General features: G+C 35.1%; 3 protein-coding genes across 7 annotated transcripts; all 3 read right to left on the bottom strand.

Annotated features, from left to right (window-relative positions):
* Window positions 1-4,920: 4,920 nt before the first annotated feature.
* LOC18025388 (probable N-acetylglucosaminyl-phosphatidylinositol de-N-acetylase) lies at window positions 4,921-11,659 on the bottom strand. Of its 4 annotated transcripts, XR_002900941.1 has the most exons (14): window positions 11,518-11,659; window positions 10,416-10,499; window positions 9,596-9,717; window positions 8,889-8,997; window positions 8,729-8,789; window positions 8,560-8,630; window positions 8,392-8,456; window positions 8,262-8,306; window positions 8,094-8,174; window positions 7,949-8,016; window positions 7,826-7,874; window positions 7,551-7,720; window positions 7,283-7,440; window positions 4,921-5,043 (listed from the first exon to the last, which is right to left on the bottom strand). XR_002900941.1 is itself a non-coding variant. In XM_006408613.2 (13 exons), the coding sequence occupies exons 4-13, from the start codon at window positions 8,995-8,997 to the stop codon at window positions 7,371-7,373; spliced, it is 789 nt and encodes a 262-aa protein (XP_006408676.1). In that variant the 5' UTR covers window positions 9,596-9,717; window positions 10,416-10,499; window positions 11,518-11,659; the 3' UTR covers window positions 7,189-7,370. The 4 variants fall into 4 exon arrangements, 3 of the variants coding, with proteins under 3 accessions (XP_006408676.1, XP_024016136.1, XP_024016135.1); XM_006408613.2 differs by lacking the exon at window positions 4,921-5,043 and having other exon boundaries at window positions 7,189-7,440; XM_024160368.1 differs by lacking the exon at window positions 4,921-5,043 and having other exon boundaries at window positions 7,189-7,440; window positions 9,596-9,644; window positions 11,518-11,636.
* Window positions 11,660-11,885: 226 nt separating this feature from the next.
* LOC112089088 (probable zinc transporter 12) lies at window positions 11,886-13,100 on the bottom strand. The gene is made up of 4 exons (XM_024160060.1): window positions 12,978-13,100; window positions 12,589-12,909; window positions 12,319-12,469; window positions 11,886-12,227 (listed from the first exon to the last, which is right to left on the bottom strand). The coding sequence occupies exons 1-4, from the start codon at window positions 13,098-13,100 to the stop codon at window positions 12,217-12,219; spliced, it is 606 nt and encodes a 201-aa protein (XP_024015828.1). The 3' UTR covers window positions 11,886-12,216.
* A 6,982-nt stretch (window positions 13,101-20,082) lies between these two features.
* Window positions 20,083-26,293, bottom strand: LOC18025387 (protein argonaute 4). 2 transcript variants are annotated; one of them, XM_006408612.2, is made up of 23 exons: window positions 26,173-26,293; window positions 24,744-25,007; window positions 24,448-24,653; window positions 24,152-24,376; window positions 23,946-24,082; window positions 23,763-23,860; window positions 23,568-23,665; window positions 23,268-23,442; window positions 23,058-23,174; window positions 22,870-22,977; window positions 22,719-22,781; window positions 22,534-22,647; window positions 22,288-22,453; window positions 22,083-22,198; window positions 21,872-22,009; window positions 21,628-21,755; window positions 21,462-21,527; window positions 21,302-21,365; window positions 21,097-21,208; window positions 20,927-21,000; window positions 20,735-20,829; window positions 20,606-20,637; window positions 20,083-20,517 (listed from the first exon to the last, which is right to left on the bottom strand). In XM_006408612.2, exons 2-23 carry the CDS (start codon window positions 25,002-25,004, stop codon window positions 20,342-20,344), a joined length of 2,769 nt encoding a protein of 922 aa, XP_006408675.1. In that variant the 5' UTR covers window positions 25,005-25,007; window positions 26,173-26,293; the 3' UTR covers window positions 20,083-20,341. The 2 variants fall into 2 exon arrangements, with proteins under 2 accessions (XP_006408675.1, XP_024015989.1); XM_024160221.1 differs by lacking the exon at window positions 26,173-26,293 and adding an exon at window positions 25,829-25,886.

The raw sequence follows: 26,293 nt of genomic DNA, 5'->3' as shown, positions 1-26,293 counted from the left end.
ATTTGAGATGGATCAGACGGTGAGAAAGTTTTGATTTGAGGCTGAACTTCTGACGGTCTGACTTTGAACTGAAAATGTGGATTTCTTCTATTTTGCCATATTTTCCCTAAGTTTCCTGAAAAAAGCCTTGAAACTAAAAACATAGAAAAATCATAATAAAAGTTCCTAAAATTGATTAAAACCTTTGAAAAATCATTTGAAATCAATTTTGAAAATGGGTACAACTACGGTGTTATCAACTCCCCTAGACTTAAACTTTGTTTGTCCTTAAAGAAAACAAGATCCAAACTAAAAAAAATATCATCAACAGAAATCATAGGGAACTCAAAAATATCAGCAACCATACTTCTAGACCTTAATTAGAGGCAATGCATCAATCAGATCAAGTCTAGAAAATTCTCACCAAAATACAAACATAACTAATTCGTTAATCCGTCATGCGAAAATCCACATTTAGAACTAACTTCCAGTCAACTGGCTCTTAAGATTTATTAAAGGTTTCAGTGATTCTCATCAAAAGGATATTAAACAAGACATTCAAGGCTACGTATTCAGGGGCTTTTCAATGGTGAGGTTTGATGTGTTTAGTGTTACTTTTTCTGGAGAGACATGATATTATGCAAAACAGCAAGAGAGGATGGAGCTGTTGATATACACAGTTTCTAACGATACATTATCAGTAGAAAAATAAATCAGTATATTCAGCAGAAAGAGAGATCTCGGGTGAAAACCACAAAAGAACAAATGAAACAATATCTTTCCAAAAAAAAAATGAAACAAAAACTGATCAAGTCGAACAGATATAGTCAAGTATTTGGGATAGCCATGTGCGAACCAAACATGCATCTGACGAACAAATTGCTGAAGCTGTGGAGCCTCTTGCGGTTATGATACCCTACCTTCTTCAGACCTGTGCACCTGACGATGACAAGTGGAGATTCCCCTACACGCCGTTCACCCATTCGCGAGTACGAGGTACGGAGATACCTCAAAACATTCAGAGTGGTGATTGCGGAGTGTACTGCCTGAAGTACATCGAGTGTCATGCATTGGATTTGCCATTTCCTCCGGAACTCTGCGATAAAAACATGCAAAAAATCAGGGAGAAAATGGCTGCAGAGATCTATAACGAAACAGGATGTAAGAGCCATGATAAGCTAGATGCAACCGGACTGGATGTTTATGATAGGCAAGCTTAGTGTTTCCGTTCTTAAAACTAACTTTGATTTTTATGGCAACTTTTGGGCTACTTGCATAAATGACATTCAATGTGATTGGAGGTCATTTTAGCAATTGGTAGATAATAGGTGTGGAAGTTTTTTGAACACCTATCTCATAATTAACTTGCCAAATATGTTGTATTTTCGTTTAGGATATTGTACTCAAACTGAAGTCTTTGACTGAAGTCTACTAAGTTGTAATTGTATCTGTACTGAAGTCTACTAAGTCTATTAACATGTTAGTATTTTTAATTTTCGATTTCACCCTTACAACTGATTAAGTTCTATAATTTTCGAGTATACCAGAAAGTGTAGACGGAAAAAGTGTACACCGATAGTGTACAAGGAAAAAGTTTTATTAAAATAAGAATTATAAGTCTACAAACGAAGTCTACAAACGAAGTCTACCATAGTCATGTAAACATATAAGTAAACCCAAAAAACATAAAACATGGAGTCAACTAATTTCACCGCGGCCATTCATTTGCAAATCCAGGAATTGTTTTCCAGAATAAGGCACATTCCAACTTCCAGAAGCAAGGACTGCAGAGTTTGTCACCATATGAGTCCACGAGGCGTTCATCATCCATCCAGTGCTGGTTTGGCAGATTCATACAAGCACAACTCCTTGATTGTGCCTTATCAAAAACATGGAAGACCGGTTCGTGAAACGCGTCAGGCTTCTTATATGTGGTCGGACACCTGTTTATGTGCTGCATAGTCTTCCGCATCTTCGTTGCCTCTGCCGGAACTATACCACGAATGTGGTTAAATACATCATGGCTACCATACATGGTTAAAGCGAACATAACCATGGAGTTAGTTGCCATGAGGCATCCTCCATTTGATGACACCTTTATTAAGTTAAATCCTTCTTGGATGCTATCTTCATAGAAGATTAGAGAAACGGCTCGTAGGTATTGCGCTGTAGGATTTCCACACTCCAAACAGCGCCGAAAGAAAGCGTCAACCCTCCCATGTTGATCCCAGACCCATGGAATCGTCAAAGTTATTAGATCAACGGCTCTTAAAAACCCTCTTCATTAGAAATCTCATTTAGATGTTTGGAGGAGACCCTTGCTCTACAGAGCCCACCGTAGGAACGAGAAGTGATTTTTAAGAGGATATCCCACAGAATGTCGGAAGGGAGAGAGTTAAAGTTTAAGGGGTTCGACATCTTCAAATGGGTCTGGAATGAGCCTATAATTCGTCTAAACCCAAGAATTTATAAGCAGAAATACAGAACACAAACAGGTACAACGGTTATACGCACCGTTAAAGTCGTTAGAACAGTTACATATATGAAGTCGTTTCAAACATAACCGTTGTACCAAAATATCACACACATAGTAGACTTCGGAAGTAGACTTCACCAATAAACTTCTCAAGTTGACTTCCAAAGCAGACTTCTTTGAGAACAATAGATGCTTTGTCTTCCTATTCCGGAGCCTTCTTGTTATTTTCCTAGTGAATCTTCGACGGCTAAGTATATTAAATAAAAATTGCAACATTGTTATTCGAGTTTAGCTCAACTTACACAATTCGGTAGGGTATGACCAGGTTGCTTGCATTGGGAGCAGCTGTATACTTTGTGCAGCTTCCTTGACTTCTTGCTTTTCCTCCTAGCAATTTCTAGCCATGATTGCCACCGAGACTTCTTCCGTCTGCCTGGTGCACGGCGAATGTCTGGTGGCAGACATATTGAAGTTGGGCCTCCTTGGACCTCTGAAATTTGGGGATATATGTTGGCAGAGTATGCTGCAAACAAGTAGTTTTTTTAGTAAGTCGGACATACAAGAGAATCCACAGATATCCCACCTGCTAATACAGCTGCAATAGCATGTGAACATGGGATCTTCTCGATGTAAAACACACCACATTCACACATTCCATGTTCCAAATCAACAATACAATTCTTGGTTCCTCCTTTCACATAGTATCTCCAAGTGTCAATTCGGTCCACCTCCATTGCATCTGCATAATGTCCACGAATCGCCAGCAAATACTCCACTCCCCGAGTATTATGTGTTGTGAGACTCAAAGCATCCTCTCTGCGTTTTAAAAACCACCGACCGAGCTTCTCTCGGATGAAATCCAAGAGGAATGAAATGGGATAGCCACGGGCCTTCTTAAGTGCATCATTTATAGACTCTGCAACATTGCTAGTCTTAATATTGTATCTGTCTCCAACAAAATGAACTCGGGACCAAAGAGAGACATCGGCTTCTTCCAAATAGTCAGCAAGGTCAGGCTTGATCTGTCTCAGCTCCGCCATGTACCGGTTGTAGTCATAGAGGTTGTAAGCATAAGCCACACGTTTAACCAAGTACAACAACTGCTTCCCCCTAAACTTTGTTACTATGTTATGTTGTAGGTGGTAGTAGCAGATCCCTCGTTTTGCCCATGGGAAAATAGTTTCACAAGCTTTCTTAATAGAAATATGTCTGTCAGAAACTATCACCAAAGGATAACCATCTGAGACACATTCACGCAGTTTAGAAAAAAACAATTCCCATGAAGCATCATCTTCACCATCAACAATTCCAAAGGCCAAAGGAAAAATCTGAAAGTTTCCATCTTGTGCGGTGGCAACCAACAAAGTACCCTCGTATTTCCCTGTTAGATGACATCCATCAACCACAATAACTCTTCTCATGTACTGAAAACCAGCAATCGATGCTCCAAATGCGAGAAATAGATATTTGAATTTGTTATTCGAATCTACATGAAGAGCTGATACAGTTCCCAGATTGGCTTTGTTCACTGAATGTAGGTAAGCTGGGAGACTCGCATATCCATCTTCAGCTGTTCCCCTGACCAATTGTTGGGCATATATCAAAGATCTGTTAGAGGTAGTGTAATCCATCTTGATGCCAAACATATGCTTCATTGAAACCCTGACATGTTCTGGTGTAAGTCCATCAATGATACCGAAATGGCTTATAAACAGCCTGCCAATATACTTAGGAGTAGACTTCCCACGGTGAGCCATTCGATGGGCTATTGAACATGTGTGGTCTTTCACATATTTTGTCACCCAAAAAGTGGATGCATCATTCTTCACGCTCGCTCTAACCATCCATGCACATCCTTCCACTCGACATTTAGCCACAAACAGGATCTTGGTAGACTTCTGTGTTTTAAAAGCAAATTTTAACATTATGGCAGTCAGTCTAACCTCTGATAACAGCTTCTCTTTTGTAGGGAAACTTGCCCTAACATATATATTATCAGACCATGACATGGGCGTGCTCCCTGTTTCACCATATCGGTTTCTAACCTTTTCAATACAGACTTCATCTTCATCATCATCTTCATCTTTCACTTTACCGTAGACACTGTAATCTTCTCCGTCAGAGTAAGCTGCATCGTCGACATCTTCTCCATCCTCGTTCACATCAGAACTGTCTGCCTCATCATCGGTAGAATGTTCTGAATTTTCCTCAGACTCCTCACCTAAATCTTCATCTGATCGTTCCTGGTTCTCCTCAGTATCCATCTCCACTCGACAGGACACACAAAGGCGTAACATATGTACTCTGTTTAACGCAATCAAGCTTGAAACTTGTCTATCATTGGTGACATGCATTGGAGGTGTATCTGGAGCCATATTTTGCAACATTGGTAGTGCGTAGGTTAACTCGATGATCCCAGTCTTCTTGCCTAAGTTATAATCATCTCGCGCCATTTCAGTAAGCTGCCCAAAGGTGCAACCATCGTTCAAAAACCACATTCTTCCACCTTTGCACATGTCAACAACAAAATGCCATGAATTCTCCTTAAACTTCCACTCACCGTACACAACTGGAATTTGAGCCATTCTCTGAAAAAATAACCATATAAACCGTATTAGCAAACACCGCATAGAGACTTTTTGTATCAAAGTAGACTTCACGACGAAGTCTACTTTGATAAGCTTAGTACCTTAAAAATCGAAACTTCTGATTCGACAATAAATATTCAATGAAACGGAATAAAAATCACTAGGTAGTTCAGTCACTAACTAAGAAACAATTATGAACAAAAACAATTGAAAAATAATTTATAAATTTGCTTAAAACGCGTTTTTACAAAAACGTCAAAACGTAGACTTCTATTGCAGACTTAGAATGTAGACTTCACGACGAAGTCTACTTTGATAAGCTAAGTACCTTAAAAATTGAAGCTTCTGATTCAGCAATAAATATCCAATGAAATGAGATAAAATTCACTGGATAGTTCAATCACTTACTAAGAAGCAATTCTGAACCAAAAAATTTGAAAAATAGTTTATACATTTCCTTAAAACGCGTTTTTAAAAAACCATAGTAAGATAGACTTCTACATTAGACTTCAAATGTAGACTGGAGGAGAAGTCTACTTTTTCATTGAGAAGTCTACAAATGAAGTCTACTAAAAAAAAAGGTTATTTTTGCAATTGATCAATCTGTTGACTTTTGCTTCAGTAGACTTCAGGAGTAGACTTCAGGCAAAAAAAGTTACTTTAGCAATTGACCAATGCATTGACTAACATAGTAGACTTCTATTGTAGACTTCATGTAAGAGTAGACTTCTCTGACAGTCTACTTTTGAAGTCTACTTGTTAAATAGAAGTCTACGGAACAAAATAGGTTATTTTTGCAATTGAATTTTTTAGTAGACTTCACAATGAAGTCTACTCAAAAAAATATTCCTTCTAAGTTTGACCGAACACAATAAGTAGACTTCCCAGAGAAGTCTACAGTTTGTAGACTTCTTTGTGAAGTCTACTGAAGCTTTTTGGAATTTTTTAAATTTTTTAATTTTTGAAAAACAGAAGTCAAACACAAAAATGGCCTTTACGTTTTTGGTCAAACTACAAAAGTAACCTGAAAGTAGACTTCGTATGCAGACGACACAAGTAGACTTCATAATGAAGTCTAAATCCAAAAGTCAAAATACGGTCAACTACAAAAATAACCTCTTTTTTTCGTAGACTTCTTAAGCCTGCAAATGAAGTCTACTATGTTTTTTTTTGTTTTCAAAGGATATCGAGTAGACTTCTCGTGAGGTTTAATGAAATCTACTTTTTAAAAGTCAATTGCAAAAATAACCTTATGTTGACTCATAGACTTCAGTAAAGTTCACGAGAAGTCTACTTTCGCGATATAAAAACTGAAATGTGGAGAAATTGAAGTGCGAGGATTACCTTTAACAAAATGGAGCTCCCCTAAGTTTCTCTTATCCACCCAGAACTTAGGATTTCACCGAAATTAAACAACCCAGGTGTCGAGTAAACCAGAATTCACCGAAAAAGCATGGCGCGAAGCATTGTAACTTTGCCCAGATATTTTGGAGAAGAACTTATGATAGAATGAGCAAGGTTGTGAGTGAATGAGTTTAGATATTTGTTTTATTACAGTTTTAAAACTGGTTGGTAAGCATTTATTCCATTTTCATGGTTGTTCATGGTGGTTGAAAGTATTGAAGACGATGGCATTCACATAATTAAAAAGTGTTTAGAAGGTCCGAGAAGACTTTAGCCAATTAAAGAAAAATCGAATTATTAGATATATAATGGCATTTTCGTTAATAGTTTAAGTGGGAAGGATAAAATTGTGAGAAAATGGCAAAAGTTGGAGAGAGAAAAAAAAGAAGTTAGTTTTGTGTTTAACTTTGAAATATGGGTTAAATCTGAAACTCTCCCTTAAAAAAGAAACAAAATGGGTACAATATGAAACAAGATCTATGGGTACAATATATACAATAAATAGAACAATATTAGAATAGTATAAACTGTCTATATATACATGTTCAGAAAGATAAAAATGACTGAAAATATACCTTTGTGTTACTTGCTTAATTTCTCTAAAAGCATGAATATATTCTTAACCAATTAAATTAATTCTAAAGAAAACAAACAAATTTGTTATTTTTGTGTTCACTTATGAAAATTTGCTATAAAGGTATTTGTACAATAAAAAAAACAATTAAAAATTAATTAAGCACCTTTTATTTATATTTTTTTTCAAAAGTTCGAATCAATAAATTATATTAATGATCCAACATCACAAGATACAACTTTTTGTTCAAAAATGTTTTACCTTTGCCTCGTCAAGAACTCATTTGCTTGTTGAAAACTGTAATCATTCAATCAAGTACACTAGCAAGGAGGTCTCCAAAAATCTGGATTCAAGGGTTGATTTTACAAAGTGTATTCGTGTATGTATAGCTCGAAAAAATAACGAAAAGCTTTCGAAACCTGCACATTCACAGAACACAACAAAAATTCATGTTTCAGTTCTTACCGTTCTTTACATTCATCATGGTCAGAGCAAGAACACAGATCACATTATGGGAAAAGATACATACCAAACCCATTGGCTTAAATGTTGTGCCATTGCTTCCAAGCTTTTCCAAGGCTGCTCGTTTATAATGATTAGTTTACTTGGATGTCTTTTACTCGGATGTCTTTTGGCAGACAAAATTGACAGCCAAATGTCGACGGGTCCACAATACTTGCGAAAGATGTTAAAGCTTACCTTATGTACAAAACCATGTAGACATTTTAGCTGAATCGAGTTCATAATCAATAGGAGCTTGAAGATACTTTTTAGTTCAAAGAAAAAAAAGAGAGTAAAACTTACAAGTTCCCAAGCTTTGATATTTTTTTCTGAATTAATCATCAGGAACTTTCTGCATATACAACACAGTGATGAGGAAAGATTTTGAGGTTTCATGACTCAGGGATTAAAAGAGTCTTAACGTACAATACTCCATGGTGTACATCACGGTGATTGCTATGACCCGAAACACCATAATTATCGAATGTTATAATCTGAAATCAAGTGGAAAAATACTTGAAGTATATATCTTGATTAGTGTCTTTAACAAGGCTTCAGAGTCAAGTCATACCGTGTGAATATCATGATTAGTGACGGCTTCATCGATGATTTCCGTTAACAAATCATGACTCCATACTTGCCCAAAACCATCCTGAGAGAGAATATAATATACTCAGGGCCGTTAAATGAGATGGTGAATGAAAAGATACACATGTGCTGGGGAGGTTTAATCACTAACCTGTAAATTTGGATGGTCCAGAATCTTTAACTGTCGAAGAGGAACCTGCGTCACGTTCGAGATATATTAGCAAACACGTTCTTCGCTGCAATAACAAAAAAAACTCCTTTTTTTGACAAATTGGATTTACCCTGAGCACTGCACAAGCCTGATGCAGCTCATCTTTCCTAATGCTTCCCATACCATCGGCATTACCTGAAACAAATAAATTCATCTTTATAGTCCAAAATGAAATTCCAAAACTTTGTAAAGGAAAGCAATACACCAATCTAGAAAGTCTGATAAGGCATATAATTACCAGTGGACAAGCATAATATGTGAAGGTTGTAAGCATTGGTAGTTAAGTAGTTTATTGTTGGAGAAAAGAACCTGTCGAGAATGTCAAAGACTAATTTCTCAGCAAAACACAAATAACCTAATCTTGACATTTCCAACAACAGCCAGAGAGATGCATTCTTAAATATTACATTGACTCATCATCAGGATGTGCGATGACGAACAGCACATTTTTCTTGTGAGGGGTTATACCTGAAGCCCAAGCGACAAAGATATGTCAAGTTCTGCATAAAAGTAAGCGTTAAAAGAAAGAAGTAATTGACCCGTGATAAACATCTTCCGGCTACTTGCCATCATCAAGAATTGCAGCTTTGAAACTAAATGTTGCTCCAAAGAAAATTTTGCAGAGAGAAGCGACCCAGATAACAATTAGCGAAAGAGCAACCACAAACCATGCCATCTGACAACATGAATGATACATAATCAGTAGAAAAAAATCAGTATATTCGGCAGAAAGAGAGATCTCAGGTGAAAACCACAAAAGAACCAATGAAACAATATCTTTCAGTAGAAAGAGTGAACGTTAAAGTAAAACACATACGTAAGACAAATAAGTATATACACCGTTTTATAAGTGACAATCAATCTCTAACGAATCAAGAGGCAAAAACCAGAGATATACATAGAAGATGCTGCATTTGGATCAAATTCTAAGGCTCAAGAAAGCAGAGCAAGACTCTAATCACGTTTACTAAGACACATACGAATTATAAAAGATGAACGAATTATCAAAGCTAATGGCACCGCAATCAACAACTTAACAAATTAAGAAAGCAAACGATGAGCAGTTACACACTTACAATCAGAACTAGAAACCGTATGAGCCAAATATGATGATCTAAAGCATTCTTTATCAGAGAATGATTTGGAGATGAAGAAGCACAAGAAGCAAGTGGCACAAGTGAAAGGTAAGCAGAACCGCAATCAACAAAAGACAAATCTAGTAGAACAGAATCACGATGCTTAAAGACAAAGGAGCAATAGAGATAGAAGGATACCTGTGTACAGTTCTAAGAATCAAGTGGAACCGGTTAAGGATGATCCAAACTGAAGAGAGATTGAAGAAGAGGTCAAGAGAGAAGAAAGATTGAAAAGAGACAAGACCAAAAACTCCTCAGACCTGCGCCAAGTATCAAAACCCAGAAATTAAAATCCAGAAAGAATGACTGCAACTCCAAGTTTAATCTATAAGGAACAATCAAAACCAAAGAGAAAAATAAACACTTGGAAGAGATTATATCAACAATAGCAAATGCATATGGCTACTTTTTAGATCCAAATAATACACTCTGCATTATGTTAATTGATGCTAAACATTAGGAAGCCACCTGTTCTAAACAAGTTAAGCTAAAGCACATCTCTTGACTTTTAATCGACCCAAAAATCACTGAATTTTATTTGCCCTCACGAGCACCAGGTTATTTACGTACTCGACAATCAGATCATGGACAAAGAGAGAAAACATACTAAACTATTCCATTTTACTCTAATGTACCATAAGCATGATCACTACAAAACCATCGAGATTGAGAATAAGATGTATAAGACACTTTATGTTTCACTTAGAATATATTAGACACAGATACGTTGTACAGAATTCATAAAAGGACATGATGCAGGAAAATTGGATACTTTCCTAAGCACATAAACATACATTGAGATGAGTGATGAAACTGGAAAAGACAAGCAGCTAATAGAACAAGTTCACTAATTAAGAAGCTAAGAGTTCCAAATTAACACAAGAACAAAATGATTTATATCACCATAAATATAACACCAACAAGCATGTATACGAAAAGCATGATCATATAGGCTAACCTGATGTTCCTTTACCGAGTCGATTTACAGGACTGGGTGTGATTCACGAGCTCCGGTGGAAGAATCTTTTTTACCAAAACACCACTGCATATCAAAAGTTCAGATCAATACATATAACATACTGGTCTCACATGCATCCTAAGGTATACTAAGATCAAAATGCACACCAAAAGAAAACCAAACTTCTTGTACAACAGTTCAATACATATAACATACTGGTCTCACATGCATAGGTATACTAAGATCAACAAATGGCAGTACGTTAAAGAGAACAGTATGATACTACAACTATTTAGAATAATGTTACAAACTAGAATATACGAGATACGAGGATATGAGACATGCATGACGTTCAAAGTAGCTGTCTTCACCAATCATATAAAGAAAAATGAAGAAACCAAAAGCAAAGAATATGACATTCAAAAGAGAGTGTGGCTACGGACTACTAAGCATTTCAAAGAAACGTGAAAGACAAGTTAACTCAGAACATATCAAACCGACTATTACCTTACTGTTCATCTTGTTTGATGATCTTCTTTACAATTAATGACATGTGAAGGAAGCAAGATAGCCTCATACGATGTAGCACAAGAGGTAATTATCAACGTAAATAGGAAAATTTCCAGAAAGAATAGATTCCAATCAACATCTACTGCAGCTCACACAAACTGGACAATTAAGCCGAAATCATAGAATCAATTTATAGCAATCTGCAGAACTAAGTGTAACACAAACTCTTAAGATGTGAGTGTATAATCACACAGGGATACATCCAGAGTAATCGATTCTATTCTACAGAGAAAGCCAAATATCAAAATGCACACAAATAAGAAAACCAAATATATAGCAGCAAGCAAAAGAAAGAAACTTTGAAAAACTTGAAAAAACTTTGAACCCTTCACAGATTAGCTCTGCGTCATTCACAAAGAAGGACGTCACTACACAACGCAAACATGCTCGATATCAAATCGTTCTCCACATCCTCTATACACATTACTCAAAACCCATAACAAAGCTTTTCTCAAAAGCGAGCAGAACAAGCAGCAAGCATAGATTAGAGAAGAAAACTTGGAATTCTAAACAAAACCCACAAATAGATTACCTCAGCTGAGAGAGAAAACGAGATCGTCGGAGAAAGCAATTAGGAGAAAGAGAGACGAGTGAGAAGACGCCGGCGAATGGAGATGTCAGAGAAGACGCTGGGGAAGAGAATTTTCTCGCCGCCGTCGGAGAATAAAGAAGTCGAAGAAGAGAAGAGAGAAGATGAGATTTAGATTTAGGTTTTTCTCTTGTAAATTTTTTATTTTTATAAGGGTATTTTAGTCATTATAATGTTTTGATTGAAACTGGTTCTGGTTCAAATCGGATCAGCCAGCTGAATCTAAAAATTTAGTCATAACTTAAATGATCTAGTTGACCTTATGAATGAAGGTGATTTTATGCCTTAAATGAACATCAATCAACTGGATCATCTGGATGAATCAGTCAACTGCTCAAACGAACAGGCCCAAAATCTATAACTTCCTCAAAACTTAAATCGAAACAAAAACTAATTGCCAGCAGCAAGTAGTACACCTCCCCGTGGCTAGTGACATAATACCAATAGCATCGAGATTTACATGAAAAGCAGCAACGCCATGTACATCATCAATCTTCCAGCGGCTGCAGCTTTAAAAAAACGGATACCATCAACATGGTCGGGCTTCTCTCGTTGAAAATCTCCGCGACTCCAATACCGATCCCGATTCCTACAGGTGTTGTGAGAGCAGATACTATCACCATAACCAAACTTTTCTTCAATTCATACTTTGCCTGCCAAAGAAAAGAAGAGAAGAAGAAAGGGATAAGATCCAATTCTCAAAAAGAGAGAGAGGAAGATTAAAAACAAAATTAAGATTGTTACCCGGTAGATGCGACGTCCAAGACCCAATTCCTTGGAACAATTGATGGAAGCTGAGTGCAGCTATAAGAGTCTTAATTTTGATAACACTTGGAGATGCTCCTAAATATATTCCTATGATCACTGAGTGAACCAAAACCCCTAATTCCAACACCTAAACCCACAAGAACGAAAGAAATCAGAAGTCGAAAATGTTCTTTGTAATCAAGAATGTATTTAAAATAATTTTAGTCTAAGCTAACAAAGATAAAGGTTTGGATTTTGGGGGTTTACCGGGAGCTTCTGATATCCAAAGTGACGTCTTTCCATAAAAATTGGAGCCAATGATTCAGTGAGGGTTATGATCGCAGCAGCCATGGCTACAACTTGGGTCATCGGAAAATCACCCCAAGGTGGCTCATCTCCGACCCATGAACTCGTGAGGCTCTCTGTGGCATCAGGAAGAATGTCGCCGACACCAATGACGAGGACTGATATGCCACCATATGTCTTAACAATTGAGAAGAGAACATTGTCTGGATGGAGGCCAAAGATCGGCAAACAAACACCAAAAACTCCGAAAATCAATGTGGAGAAGATAGCTATGATCTTATACTTTATTTAACATCTTACCAAAAAAAAAAAGCTATGATCTTATACTTGAGAGCCGTCGCTGTATTTACAGCAGCAGAGCAACCGCAGACGGTTTCTTCTTCCTCCGCCGCGGAGACTAGAAGAGGTAGAACAATCGAGCAGATAACCAAAACAGAAATCTGTGGAAGGTAGGGTTTTCCGAGTTTACCCATCTCTGTTCCCGTATGATGGAAGGTAGGGTTTTAGACCGTGGATGTCGAAGGATTAAGAATTCTGCTTTCTCCAATTCTCCATCTTTTGATTTAGGGCAGAGTCGTACTTAAATTGGCTAATTAGTCACCGTCTCTATGTTTCTCTTAAGGTTAATGGAAATTTAACTTTTTGTTTTCTTTCTAATTATAGGTGATGTGAGGAATATCAATATCGATGTGTCAGTTCCTCCAGACCAATCATGTAAGGTTTTTTTACGTGGTACACACAAATTGTTTTTTTAAGTATTTTACACTATGTAAAAAGGTAATTAATTACTTATGTCCAATAAAAAATAATAGTTTTTTGATAAAAAAATAATTTCTTTTAGTTTAAATTTTAAACAAAATACGAGTTTGGAGTAAATTTGGTACAAACAAAAAAAAAATACATGTAGTTACATGTCAATTACGCTTAGTAGTAAGATTTCTCCAATAACTTATTAGTAAATCTATTATAGTATTATTGAGATTTTTTCAAATTTGTTTTTCTCAAAAGAGAATATTTTAATTACAAATAACATATATTATTTTTAAGTTTACAAATTATATATAATAATTATTTCAAGAAATTATAAAATTTATGCAAATTAAAACATCTAAGCTTATGTCAATTTTATTTTATCTTTTATATTTATTTATGGTAGTAAATATGTATTTTGAATTTTATTTCTGGTTAAGTTATTGTATGTTTGTTAAAATTTGCATTTTCACGTTTTTAATTATGAAACTAATTAATATTTATCTATAATTTTTTTAAAAAAATTATTTGTTTTATTTAAATAGTAAATAAAAAGTTTAAAACATGTAAAATTATAAGGATAATTTTATAAATAAAAAAAAATAAAAAAATAAAACTAAAGGATGGATAATGTTCCTTCAAATTTGACGTAATACTATCCATAAACTCATTTTTTTCTCAGAATGAAATACCATTGGAAATAAGTTTTTCTCATTTGTGTATGCTTTCCCTCAAAATGAATGACCATTGGAAATGGTCTAATTAGTCAAAATAAATGGTTCGAGCATAAACGTTGTGATGTAAGAGATGTCAAAATGTTTTTTTTTTGTGATGTAAGAAATGTTAAAATATTTTTTCAGGCATAACTGATTCAAATCTGATTATTGGGTTCAAAACAAGGGAAATTGTAATTAGTTCCAAATGTAAAATTGTATATATATATATATATATCTATTATATTAAAACAGAACCACATTTAGTACTTGCTTCCAAACACTCCTAATTTTTTTTAAGTGTTTAAAAATAATTTTAATAATTATTTATATTTAATTTCGAAAATTAGTTATTAATTAAAATATTTTTAGAGTTCCTTAAATATAAGTAATTTAGATTTAATTTGATTTGATTAAAAATAATAAATCAGATATTAATTTAGATTTGATTTAAAGATTCTAATTTAAATAATTTCTATACTATTAAACATTTTTATCAAAAATATCTTGAATTTTTGGAAAAAAAAAATATTCACATATGAAAAATAATGGTCATATTTGAAATATAAAATATTTATAATAATGTAAATGATATGATATTTATGTTTTTTATATAATATATTTACGATTATGATTTATTTACAAATTAATAATAGAATAATAGGTAAATTTCAAATGTATAATTGAAATATTAAAAATATATTTTTTAAAATTCATAGAACTAAAAATATATATATAAAACCGGGTTAAAAATATTTTGGTAACTAATATCACTAATTTTGAATTATACATGTATATTGAAAATATATTTTTCATAGAAAATTAAAACATTAAAAATTAAAAATTATTGCATACACTATAATGTGGTTTGAAAAACCAGTTGTACATTCTCTTCGTTGAAAATTTTTTAGAAAACTATAATGCTAAATAATACTGTTAATACATCTCAAACTTTTAACAAATACTTATATTATATGGTAATATGAACGGAAAAATTAGAATTATGTTTTTATAATAGTTCATTTTGAATTAATATTAGCGGATGGGTTAAAATTATATTTTTATAATCATAATTAATTTTAATACTATAAAAATATATCTAAACACAAAAATCAATATTTTCACTTATTAAAAAATATATTTATAAAAATAATTATATCTAAACTCAAAAACATAAATTATATTACAAAATTCGTTAAACAATAAAAAATATTCTTGTGCGGATGCACGGGGTTAGAATCTAGTATATATATAAAATAGATTTCACTCTTTCAGTCTTTCCCTATTGGGCATCTCTTTTGCACTCACATATCTGTAAATTTAAAGGTGACTCACATATTTTTAAACTTATATGAATAAGGTATTTAATAAACATCATATTTACTTTCTAAACTCTGACTTACATGCAACATCTCAGTTTGGTTTTCTACAATCATCCTGTTTTCCAAGTTTGTTGTGTTAAAGAAGTGAAATACACAACTGCGGTGGAACTAGAAAAATGGAGAAAGCTTGATGCGGAGTTGTGGGTGTTGAAGGTATATATGATTATTTGAAGATGGCTTTTTTTATGCTATGTGAAAGCCACACAGCGTGCAGCACACAATTCTCGGTATGAGAGCTTGCTCCATATGGACCATATCTTATTAGATCCATCTGAAATTCAGAGTCAAATAATTCTACCCTTCTAGCAAGTGGATGTAGTATAAGCTGTAACACCTATTGTCATTACTTACACAGTATTACAGTACAAAGGATGAATTAAAAAGATTTTGATAGATGGTAAAATGAAGTTAGAAAAGGGTGGAATGTTGACAACTCATAATGTATTCAAAGGCTTTTAATATACGCAAACATTTTGGTACACATTCTTTTCTGGTCCTCTTGCAACTCAAAGTCTTATGCAGTGCATTAATGAAGTTTAAGCCAGCAACACCCTTGGTTTGTTGTTATTATGTCGTGAGTTTTTTTTTTTTTTGTTACCAATGATTTATGTCTAGAGGTTGTGGATACAAGAAGATAACTTTTCTGTGTTGTTGATATATTCATATATTTGCATACTTATGACGTATTTTTTGTTCAAGAATAGAGTCTCATGCATTCATATAGATAGTTTTCTTAGAGTTTTGTCTTTGTTTTAGCTTTTGTAGGAAATGCATTAGGTTCCAAAGAGTCTTGCATGTTTGGAGAGTTTTTTAGGTACTTTAGAAGCATTTGGGGATCTGATGGAGCTTAGACCGCTTGGAGAAAACCCTGGCATTGGTGCATGAGCTCGGAAAAATATCTTCACCTGGCAATACGCCTGAACGATTGCATGAGACGGAGGTCTTAAACTTCGATTCAACTGCCGGTGTCTTCAACAAGTTTGTAGAGGAGCAAGTCATATTTCCTGAAAACTTGGAATCAGGCGATTTGGAAGATACAGCCGATTGAAGATGAATTTGTCTTGCAGTTATTCCGGACCTATGCGATGAACTTCAAAGAACTGTTGTACCGTAAGCCTTACTCTCTCTGGATTCATATAATCCCTTAACAAAAGTTGGAGCTGATTGTACCGTAAACCTACATCCTTGAGCAGGAAGTGGGTGCAATATATATATATATATATATATATATATATATATATATATATATATATATATTGTGTTATATTCTTTGTTTTTATATTCCCTTACAATAGCCTTACACCCATATTTATAGCAAGGGAGGATTGCTATTGTGACCTTAAAAATAGCTGTAATTAGTAGAACAACCTTACATTCTCAAAATTAGTAGAATAACCTTCCATTTTAAAAAAAAAACCCGATTTTACCTTCGGGAAGCTTTGATGAGAAAAAACGTATTTACAAAAATGTCATTATTAAATTATTTCCACGTCAGCTGTTAAAATCGGACACCCAGAAATAAGTCTACCAAGCTTAATGGTAGATATATAAGTTTTGATAGATTTAAAAATATATCAATAGACATAATAATTTTTGGTAGACTTAATATTCAAAAAATATATTTGTTTAGATGTTGATAGACTTATAATGATAGATTTATTTTCATCGAAAGGTAGATTTAAAATTGTTGATAGATATTTGAATGTGTTGGTAGACTTGTTGGTTCTTAAAGTAGATTTATTTTCAAGTTGGTAGACATAATGTTGTTGAGTTGACTTTGTGAGATGTGGTTGACCAAAATCGGTAGACTTATTATCTTTCACAGTAGATTTGTTAGACACGAAAATAGACTTATTTCTAATAAATATAAATCTACTACAATATAAAAAATTTATTCGTGATAGCTTTGTTGTACGCATGGTAGATGTAAATGTCGATAATAGATTTGTTTTGAAATAATAGACTTGTTTTCTGTGTGGTAGACTTAAAAGTTCCGTTAGAGAGTATAGATATGTGATAGACATATGGTATTATGTAATATATATATTTGGCGGTGGTAGACTTATTTTTAAAAAAGTAGATTTATTTGATAATATAATAGACATATAACTCATTTGGGAGCTTTGATGTTGGTAGACTTATTTGAAAATTGGTAGACCTATTTGAAATTGGTAAACATATTGAAAGTTGATAGACATATTTACTTCACTGAACGGTAGACTTAATGATATGAAATGACGTTTTTATCAAGTAGTTATTATCGAATTTTTCTGTTCCAACCACTGCATCTAGTAGCTCTTATGATTTCTTCTCTTTACCTCTTTTGGAGTACTATTTGTACCTTTGAGGAAAAAGTTTTAGTTATTGATTGGGAAATCGACTATAGTGATTTCGTAGGTATGGTTTATGAAAATTTTGACTTGGATCAATGCTATTATGAGGTTCGATTGAGTTATATGTTGTTGAAGACATACTTGCAAAAGCTACCGCGAGATACACTTCTGGGTTTTTAGTAAGTACTCGACAACTTGGTGGTTTTTTGCGATAATTTGAAAACAAAACGGTCCGTCCATTTATGCGTCTAGATTATAGACAAAGCGGAGTCCAAAGATATCGAAAAATATGTCGAAACTTCAATTGTATAAAGTGATGATTAAGCAAGTAAATCATACATGATTCAATAACTATACAATACCATATATGATTAAACAAGTCTATCATACATAAATCAACTATAACATACAAAGAACAATAACTTTATCGTACATGATTCAACAACTCTATCATACATATAGAGAACAATAACTCTATCATACCTGATTCAACAACTCTATCATACATACACCAAACAATAACTTTACAATACACGGTCTAACAAGTCTACTATACACGGATGTCTGATTCTTGCAACACACACAAATTAGGGTTAGCTTTATTTTCGAAAGCTCACTTTCAGCCGCCGTTGCAACTGTAACTCTATCTTTTGCACAATTGACGCCGAAAGTTCCTTTTTAGCCTCTGCCGCCATAGGTGACTGTGTCTTTCACCCAAAAAACACCAGAAGTTTCCTAATATGCTCGCCGGGTCCTCACATCGATTCTCGAAGAAGATGAAACGACTTCAAGGCCTCAAACACGAAATCGCCAGAATCACAGATTCGCTGGAAACACAAAAAAAATCAGTATAATAACTCTATCATACATGATTAAACAAGTCTACCATACATGGAACAATAAATTATATATGATGCAATAAATCTATCATACACGGAAAACTAACGTGTTCGTCGCCAAGAGAGGACGAGAGGTCTGAAATCAGCTTTTTTGTCTTTCGTCTTCTCCGGTGCTTGCTGTAGCCGACAAGCCGACAACGGTGAAGAACGCGAAAATGAAAAAGTGAATGAAACGAAATGATGAAGAAAAATGAAACGACAAATGGAAAAAAACTTATCGGAGATGTAGAACAGGCCGATAAGAAGCTCAGAAGGTGACCGGAAACGATGCAGACGCCGGAAACTCGCAAAAATTGGAAAATCACCATCATCGTCGGTTTCTCCGCCACCTTTAGGTTTTTTTTTCTCGGAAATGAAATAGAAATTAGGTTGAAAACGAAATCCTAAAGATATTAAAATTTTTTTATTTTTATTATTTTTTAAAGAAATTAATTAAATTACGAAATTATTAAAAAAAAAATATAGATTTTCTTGTGTGAGGGGTTACACTGTCTTTTCCACGCTGATAAGGTTAATCTAGCAAAAATGTAAGGGCGTTAGATTACTTTTGCAAACAGACCTGTTTGTAAGGTCATTTTAGTAATTATATTACCTACTTATGAGTTCGTAGCAACTTCATGTAGAAGTAAATAATCATAAATTAGATGGATAATAATCCATTTTTCAACACTGTCTTATAGCAATGAACAAAATGCTGGGAATTATTTTTATTTTTTTTCAAGGATACTCAAAACCGCGCTCGAAATAGTTAATATAATAAATTCGTACATATATTTGTATTATAGAGCTTGAAATAGTTAATATAATACAATCAAGAATCTTCAATTTCCACTACAGCTTGATATGAAAGATGGAGATGAGATCGATGCGTGCCGAAAATTGAGTGGTGGTCTACGAGCAAACCAGCTTCAGTGGTCTTATATGGTTTTCGATAAGATTGTGTAATATCTGGTGTTTCATGAATAATTTGATAAGCCTGCTCTACTTTGACTTGTTACTCATTTTTGGTTACTGGTCATTGTTTTATGAAATTTTGTGAATCATGAAGTTATTGGATCCTAAACCAATACTTATGGTTTTGGTGGAATCATTCAATATACTTAAGTAGCTTACTAGCTTAAACAAAAATTATACATGTTCACTAGAAATGGCTTAAACAAAATTATACAAACAAGCTTATGTCATTTATGAGTGCTTAATTTAAAATTTGAGTTAAGATAAACAAAATGGTACTATTTCTTAACTAACCTCTAGAAATTTTTCTTACTATAAACTGTGTCTTACTTTTGAACAGGTTTTGTCGTTTATTTGGGTTTTTTGTCTGTTAATGTAAGAGTTATTTTAAACGAAAGGGTCACTTCCTAAACTTAAAGAGATATTCAATAAAATAAGTCTTTTTTTAGACACAACCATTGACAGAGTCAAGGGGCAAAAACATATTCAAACCCCACAGACAGCAAAGGCTGTCGAAAATAGTCACAGAAAAACATACCAAGCCTATATAGTTTTGTTGCCTTAAACTGCTTCAAAACCGAGAGAGATCCTAATATGAAAGTCAGAAAAGCCGATCGCTACTACTTACTTAGAGCCAAGTTGGGAAAAACAGACTGCACATTCTAAAGCTGCTTTTCTTCCATCTAACAGAAGAACATGGAATTGGCGACGTTGTCTTTGAGTCTCGGGAGCTGCGCCACAGAAATTGGTCCTGGAGCTGTCACACCACCGTGGCTTGATGACGTCTCAGATTGATCTTCAAACTTCATGAACGTTCCTAGCTGAGCAGCGGCCAAGTGAGCATAGCAGATCGGCGCAACTGCAAAAAGAACAAAACATCAGTTACGAAAAGAGATAATGGAGACTTTAAAATCAATGGAAGTAGAGAAAAGATTATTATATTTTACCAACAGAAATGGCAGTGGTGCTTCTTTGGTACCTGAAAATTTGACAAAGAAAGAAATCAGATCATTTTCTGAGATCAACACAATAAAGTTGATCATAATCAATAATCAATGAGGGTTAAGACTACATACACGTAGGAGAGAGAGTGGACAAGTTCTTGAAGTTCATCAGGTGAAAAATGGATGTCATCAAACAGGACATGGTAATGTGTAGGACGAGTTGTTCCCTAATTTAAAAATACAAAGAGAGATCAAACGACTAAAAACACACTTCTAATAGCAATTAACATATGTGGTTTTTGAAAGAGTTGAGATAATACTTACAATCATTCCGGCGTGTGCACAGAGATAGAAATCGTAGTTATTAGGGTGACAGATCTTGTTATCGATTATCGTCCCTTTAGAAACACGAAACAAACACACAATGATGAGATCATGTATGTGTATGTGTTAAAAGAAAGGTTATGATGAAGAATTGAAGATTAATCAATTACCTGGAGGAACGTTGTCAGGAGAGCTAGTCTGGAAAAACTTGGTGTGGTGATTCTTTTGAGCCACCAACACAAGGAACTTTGGGTCCCAATTCTCATCCAAGAGCTTGCAAGCCTGAGGAAAGAGAGATGAAATAAGATTACTAACAAAGTAGCAAAAGCAAATTACACTAACAAACGGAATTTATCTTTTGTATATTTCAATCACCTCCATTATCTGGTCGAGTTCAATGTTTAGAACCTGATTGAACTGAGATTCACTAACACCATCCCTAGAAGCATTAAGGCAATGAAACAATTGGTATTAGGAAAAATAAACAATGGGAGAATGAAGAAGACCAAAAGCTCTCATGTAGTTAAGTAATTACCTGAAAATTATGATATGCTCTGGCTTTCTCTTACCCGAGCTCGTGTAGAAATCTACCAGCAACTCCCTGCAAAAACATGAAGTTACATAAATACTTTTAAAAAACAGGAGCTCAGGCAAGAGACAGCAGCATAATAAAAAGCCACACAGAATAAGTATAATTGTACTTGATTATGCCATCATCTTCGGTTCCATTTTTCTTGAAAAGGGACTCAATCATCTCAGCCTTTGAAGGCTGTGTGCGAACAGATGCTCTGTATTTAGAGATTAGAGGCCACTGTCTAGAACTCACCACCTACGTAAACCATTACAAAAGAAACAATTAGATATCAGAATCGAAGAATTCACTAAATAAAAATAGCTGATGCAAAAGCAAACAATATATGAAAACAGCGGAGAGCAACATATTACAGCAGCAATGGACGGGACATCAGACTGTCCTGGAGATCCGTGAGAAACATCCATCCCAAGGATTATGGTTGGAACCTTGGAAATGACTGTGAAGGCAGGTGTACGCTCAACGCTTAACACTGAGTTCAGGCCTCCAAGCTGTAGTGTATATGAATTAGAGACAAGAAGCAAATGAACCATTGGTACAAAGGAGAAAAAAAGACAGAGTTACCTTGGCATTGATCTTCAGAAGACAGTTTGTAAGATATTGATCATTAGGTTGTCGCGTTGGAGCCATGCATTGAGTAACAATGCCGTATTCAGTGAGGTTTTTTCTCTTCCAAGGGCCTGAGGAGGAATTCAAAGTTTTTGTCAAAGAAACATTTCAATATATGCAACAAGAAAATCTTAAGGACTGGAATTATGAGATTTCTAACCATATATGTCGCAGTTCTTCCTCTCGGGGAGCAGACATAATAGGAACTGTGGAGCACCTGGGAGTTTAGATTGGATTTCCTCAAACATCTTCTCCACACGAACAAGGGCAGGAGCACGGCGAAGAGTATGATTCTCCTCAAACACATCAAAGGGAATATCGATTTTCTGTTACAAAATACAGAAAGATGCAGTCAAGATTTACAATGTTGATAAAATTTTGCAAGAAAAAAAAAGAATCCACTTACAATTCCTTTAGATCCTCCAATTCGGATCAAATCATCAACAAGTTGACGTACATTACAGCGCGCAGAAAAATTTGCAACAGCCCATTTTTCAATCTTGGTTGGCTCAAAAAATTGCTGCACAACAAATGGATTCAGACTATCTGAACATATAAGTATATATAACAAACGGCAGAGAGACACAGCACCTTGTTGTTGAAATTCCAGCGACCGTTTCGCGGAAACAGTTCATCTCCGCATCCCATTTTCAGCTGCCAGTCAAAGAAAACAAGAGAAAATTAACTGTATGCAAAAGCTTAAAACAAGCTATCAAGTCAAAACTAAGCAATTGTATCATACCTTGGGAGCTGGCAGAACACGACCTTCCACCTGAGTAAAATTAGAGCTGATAGAAATGCCACAGGAACGCAGGAGGGGTTCAGTGTCATAGTTGCTCACTTTCAGGGCCTGAAAACATTAAACCAAGATATATAAATTCTAGTTCTCGGACAAAACAGAACAGTTAGGAAACAGTCAGGATTCCGTACCTTAGACAGAACATTCATCCTCTCTTGGGGCTTCTGTCTAGATTTCTCAACAAGGGCAGATCTTTGGAATGTGTTCAGTGCTTTTGTGTACCTCTGAAGGGGAATCAGAGAGCAGAGCTGCAAAAAAAATTCCACCAGATTACAAACATTAGCATGAATTTCTAAAACAAGTTATTACCATGAGAATGTTGATGAGCAAAAGTGGCAAACCTCAAGAGGAATATAAGTTGGTTTCTTTGGCTTCCCAACATTGATGCACGGTAGATTCGCAGAATATTGCAGCTCCAGATTCTTTTCATTTCTGAAGTACTCAGCTACTGTTATTTCAACAGTTTCGTACTCACCATTTTCATTCTTTGTTGCATTCCTTGGCCTATATTCAAACCTAGACAAGGTAACGAGCAAACTTCAGTGAACTGTCTATCTTCGAAAGGGATCACAATGTCAGCAGACTAAATCAGAAACAAATGCATCTCACTACAAAGCAATATTGAGTGAATGGCATCTTACATCTGATCCTTGCAAAGCTTGTCACTCATGCCAGTGATCCTGTACTCCTGGTTTGAGGGGCTGACTTTAATCCTCAGGTTCTTCAGAGTCCTTTTTGCCTGTTGAAAACATCATGTTAAAACGGTAACGTCTACAAAATAGGTAAGTAACATGCTTAGACCATGAAATAGCCACATATCATAATGAGTAGATCACCTTAGACCAGTCACAACTAAACGGATCCTTTGCACCTTGGTTAGCAATGACAAAGTCAACAACCGGACCAGGCTTGATTATCATTGTGGTTGTAACATCTGCATAAGAACAAAGCAAAAAACATTAATCATTGCTGCAACAGAAAGGACTAACACCAACATCAAAATAGGTGAAATTACATACCCATGTTAAGGGACATGCCACCCTGTGTTGTTCGGAAACTTGAATGGAATCCTCTACACCCCAGGATGTTACCACCAACAGGCTCACAGTTGCTCGGGTCATTGTGGAAGAATGACTGTCGCACAAGAAGGCAGCCTCTGCAATTTTTCCAAAGTTGTTAGATAAAATGGAGATTTGAGATTATAATCTAAACACTAATCACTTACTGTCTAGCAGCATGTTGACGTAAGATGATATCTAAAACTCTTATTGCTTCCTGGGACATCTCTGATTCCTGACCACGCATAGCATTCGCAAGAGCTTGAAGAGGAATCTTGGCCGCATAGCTGATCTCCACTCTAAAGTTTTTGGAACGGTTAGGCCGGCGCAGTCTTTTTCTATCACCATCACTTCGCTCTTCGTTCCCATTGGGACTTGCGTTTCCGTTAGTCCTGCTCATAAAATTCTCAATCAAAACCAAAACTAAAGCAATCAAACGGAGGACCAATGTGATAGCTTTTACCTGGCTGAAGATACTTCCTCAAGCACCACAGCAAAGTCCATCTTGTTACTAGGCAACGCTCCAAAAGTGAAGAGTGTCTTTTCTCCATCATAGGCAAACTCTTTGCCATCTAGATCAGAGTGGTATGTCTCGTGAACCTTGTCCAGAACTTTTCTTCCAACGCCCTTTTGCTCAACAGGACGACCATCATCATAAAATAGAGCCACCTGTTCAAAACCACAAATAATCGCACTAGTTTCACAACATTCAAAACCAAAAAACAGATAGAATGAACACAACAGTTGCAAAAAACATACACTGTAGTGGTAGAAATGTCCTTGAAGATTAGCAACGTTGACTTTGAAATGATTTGTCAACAGTGGTATCTTTTGGCCCTTGGATCCAAACCCAGCCCGAGCAATAGGGACTCTCAGGTTTTTTTTCTCAACAGATTCGGTTTTTACTCGTACTGGCTCAACATTGGGAGGTATGATTGGTGGAGGAGGGGGCAATGCATCAGCAACCCCGCTCCCGTTTGCTGATTCAACCTCAGTTCCATTACCGTTAGTAGAATCCATGTCCTGCACAAACAACCCATTAAAAGAAAAGGTTAGGTTTCAACATCCAGGCAAAAACTAAAGAAATATGGCTACACTTTATCAAAGCTTCCAACTTTCGTTCATAAAACCCAAGAGAGAAGTCGAATCATCGCTCATACTAAATCGTTTAGGTCACAACATTTGGGTTTATGAGCAGAAACACAATACTGACTGAAACTAAGCAATATCAAAGTTTTTAACTTTCATTCATCAAACACAGAGAAGTACAATCTGTGAGTGATACTAAACAAGTTCAACTTTCAACATTTGGGTTTATGAGAAAAAACACAATTCTGTCGAAAACTAAGCTACATTCATCAAAGTTACCAACTTTCATTCATAAAAAGTACAGAGAGAAATAAATCTTTGACTGATACAAAGAAGCCCCAAACTTTATTTCGAAGAAAGACGCATGCAAATGTAGATAAGCATGAATGACACGAAAAGATGCAAGCTTTCATCACATATCATCACGCGGAATACATTTACAGCTTTGATTGACGAGAAAAAACCCAAAAAGATGACATCTTTGAAGCAAACATCAGCAAAAATCTCACTTTAGACAAGAAACCCACAAAACCAGAGATATGAAGCAAGCGTCGAAGTAAAGTAGGGAAAAAAAAAACAAACTTTTGAGTGATGACGCAAGAAAAAAGCATGTACGACACAAAAAATGTAAGCTTTGTTCAACAAAAAACCCAGATAAGGTGAAATTTTTTTATCAAAAACCTCAACAAAAATTTCACATATGAAAAGACAACCCATAAAATCAGAGAGATGAAGCAACGAGCATAGTAAAGTACCGAGCTTTTTTAGGATTTTCACTCCAAAATCTGCGAAAAAAAACCCAGAAGAAAACTGCATGCAAGTTTAGCGAAGTCTTCAAGGTTTGAGGGAAAAAAAAGAGCTTTCGCCGTTTAAATATAAAATAAAAAAATAAAAAATAAAAAACTCGAACTGTAAGTTTTTTGAACAAATTAACATAGAAATCACAAAAAAAAAAGAACAAACCAAGAGACTGAAGAAGCCACATTTCTAAGAAATACCAAACCAGCGAAACTAGAAAGCATAAACCTAACAGAAATTAAGAAAAAAAATCCCTAAATGTCAAAACAGAAGAAACATTAGGAAAACCCTAAAATCACACCTGTGAAATGTGAATGTACCGATCGAAACGAAGAAGAAACCCTAAGCCACAACAAAGAGTATTCACTCCTCTCTCTCTCTCTCCCTTTTCTTTGTTTTTTTTTTGGGGTTTGCTTTTCTGC

Source organism: Eutrema salsugineum, unplaced genomic scaffold, assembly GCF_000478725.1.
Source record: "Eutrema salsugineum unplaced genomic scaffold, Eutsalg1_0 scaffold_12, whole genome shotgun sequence".
Lineage (NCBI taxonomy): Eukaryota > Viridiplantae > Streptophyta > Magnoliopsida > Brassicales > Brassicaceae > Eutrema > Eutrema salsugineum.
Note: the sequence above shows the minus strand (reverse complement) of the source record. Positions and strands in the feature narration are given on the sequence as shown.

Coding starts and splice junctions, on each gene's coding strand:
- LOC18025387 (XM_006408612.2), bottom strand. CDS start 25,004: ATGGATTCTACTAACGGTAATGGAACTGAGGTTGAATCAGCAAACGGG. Junction 22,454..22,533: donor TTGGAGGATCTAAAGGAATT/GTAAGTGGATTC, acceptor ATTTTGTAACAG/AAAATCGATATTCCCTTTGA. Junction 21,001..21,096: donor TCCTGACAACGTTCCTCCAG/GTAATTGATTAA, acceptor GTGTTTCTAAAG/GGACGATAATCGATAACAAG.
- LOC112089088 (XM_024160060.1), bottom strand. CDS start 13,100: ATGGGTAAACTCGGAAAACCCTACCTTCCACAGATTTCTGTTTTGGTT. Junction 12,910..12,977: donor TCTGCGGTTGCTCTGCTGCT/GTAAATACAGCG, acceptor TGTTAAATAAAG/TATAAGATCATAGCTATCTT. Junction 12,470..12,588: donor TTGGATATCAGAAGCTCCCG/GTAAACCCCCAA, acceptor TTGTGGGTTTAG/GTGTTGGAATTAGGGGTTTT.
- LOC18025388 (XM_006408613.2), bottom strand. CDS start 8,997: ATGGCATGGTTTGTGGTTGCTCTTTCGCTAATTGTTATCTGGGTCGCT. Junction 8,790..8,888: donor AGCTGCAATTCTTGATGATG/GCAAGTAGCCGG, acceptor CTTGGGCTTCAG/GTATAACCCCTCACAAGAAA. Junction 8,307..8,391: donor AGGCTTGTGCAGTGCTCAGG/GTAAATCCAATT, acceptor AACGTGACGCAG/GTTCCTCTTCGACAGTTAAA.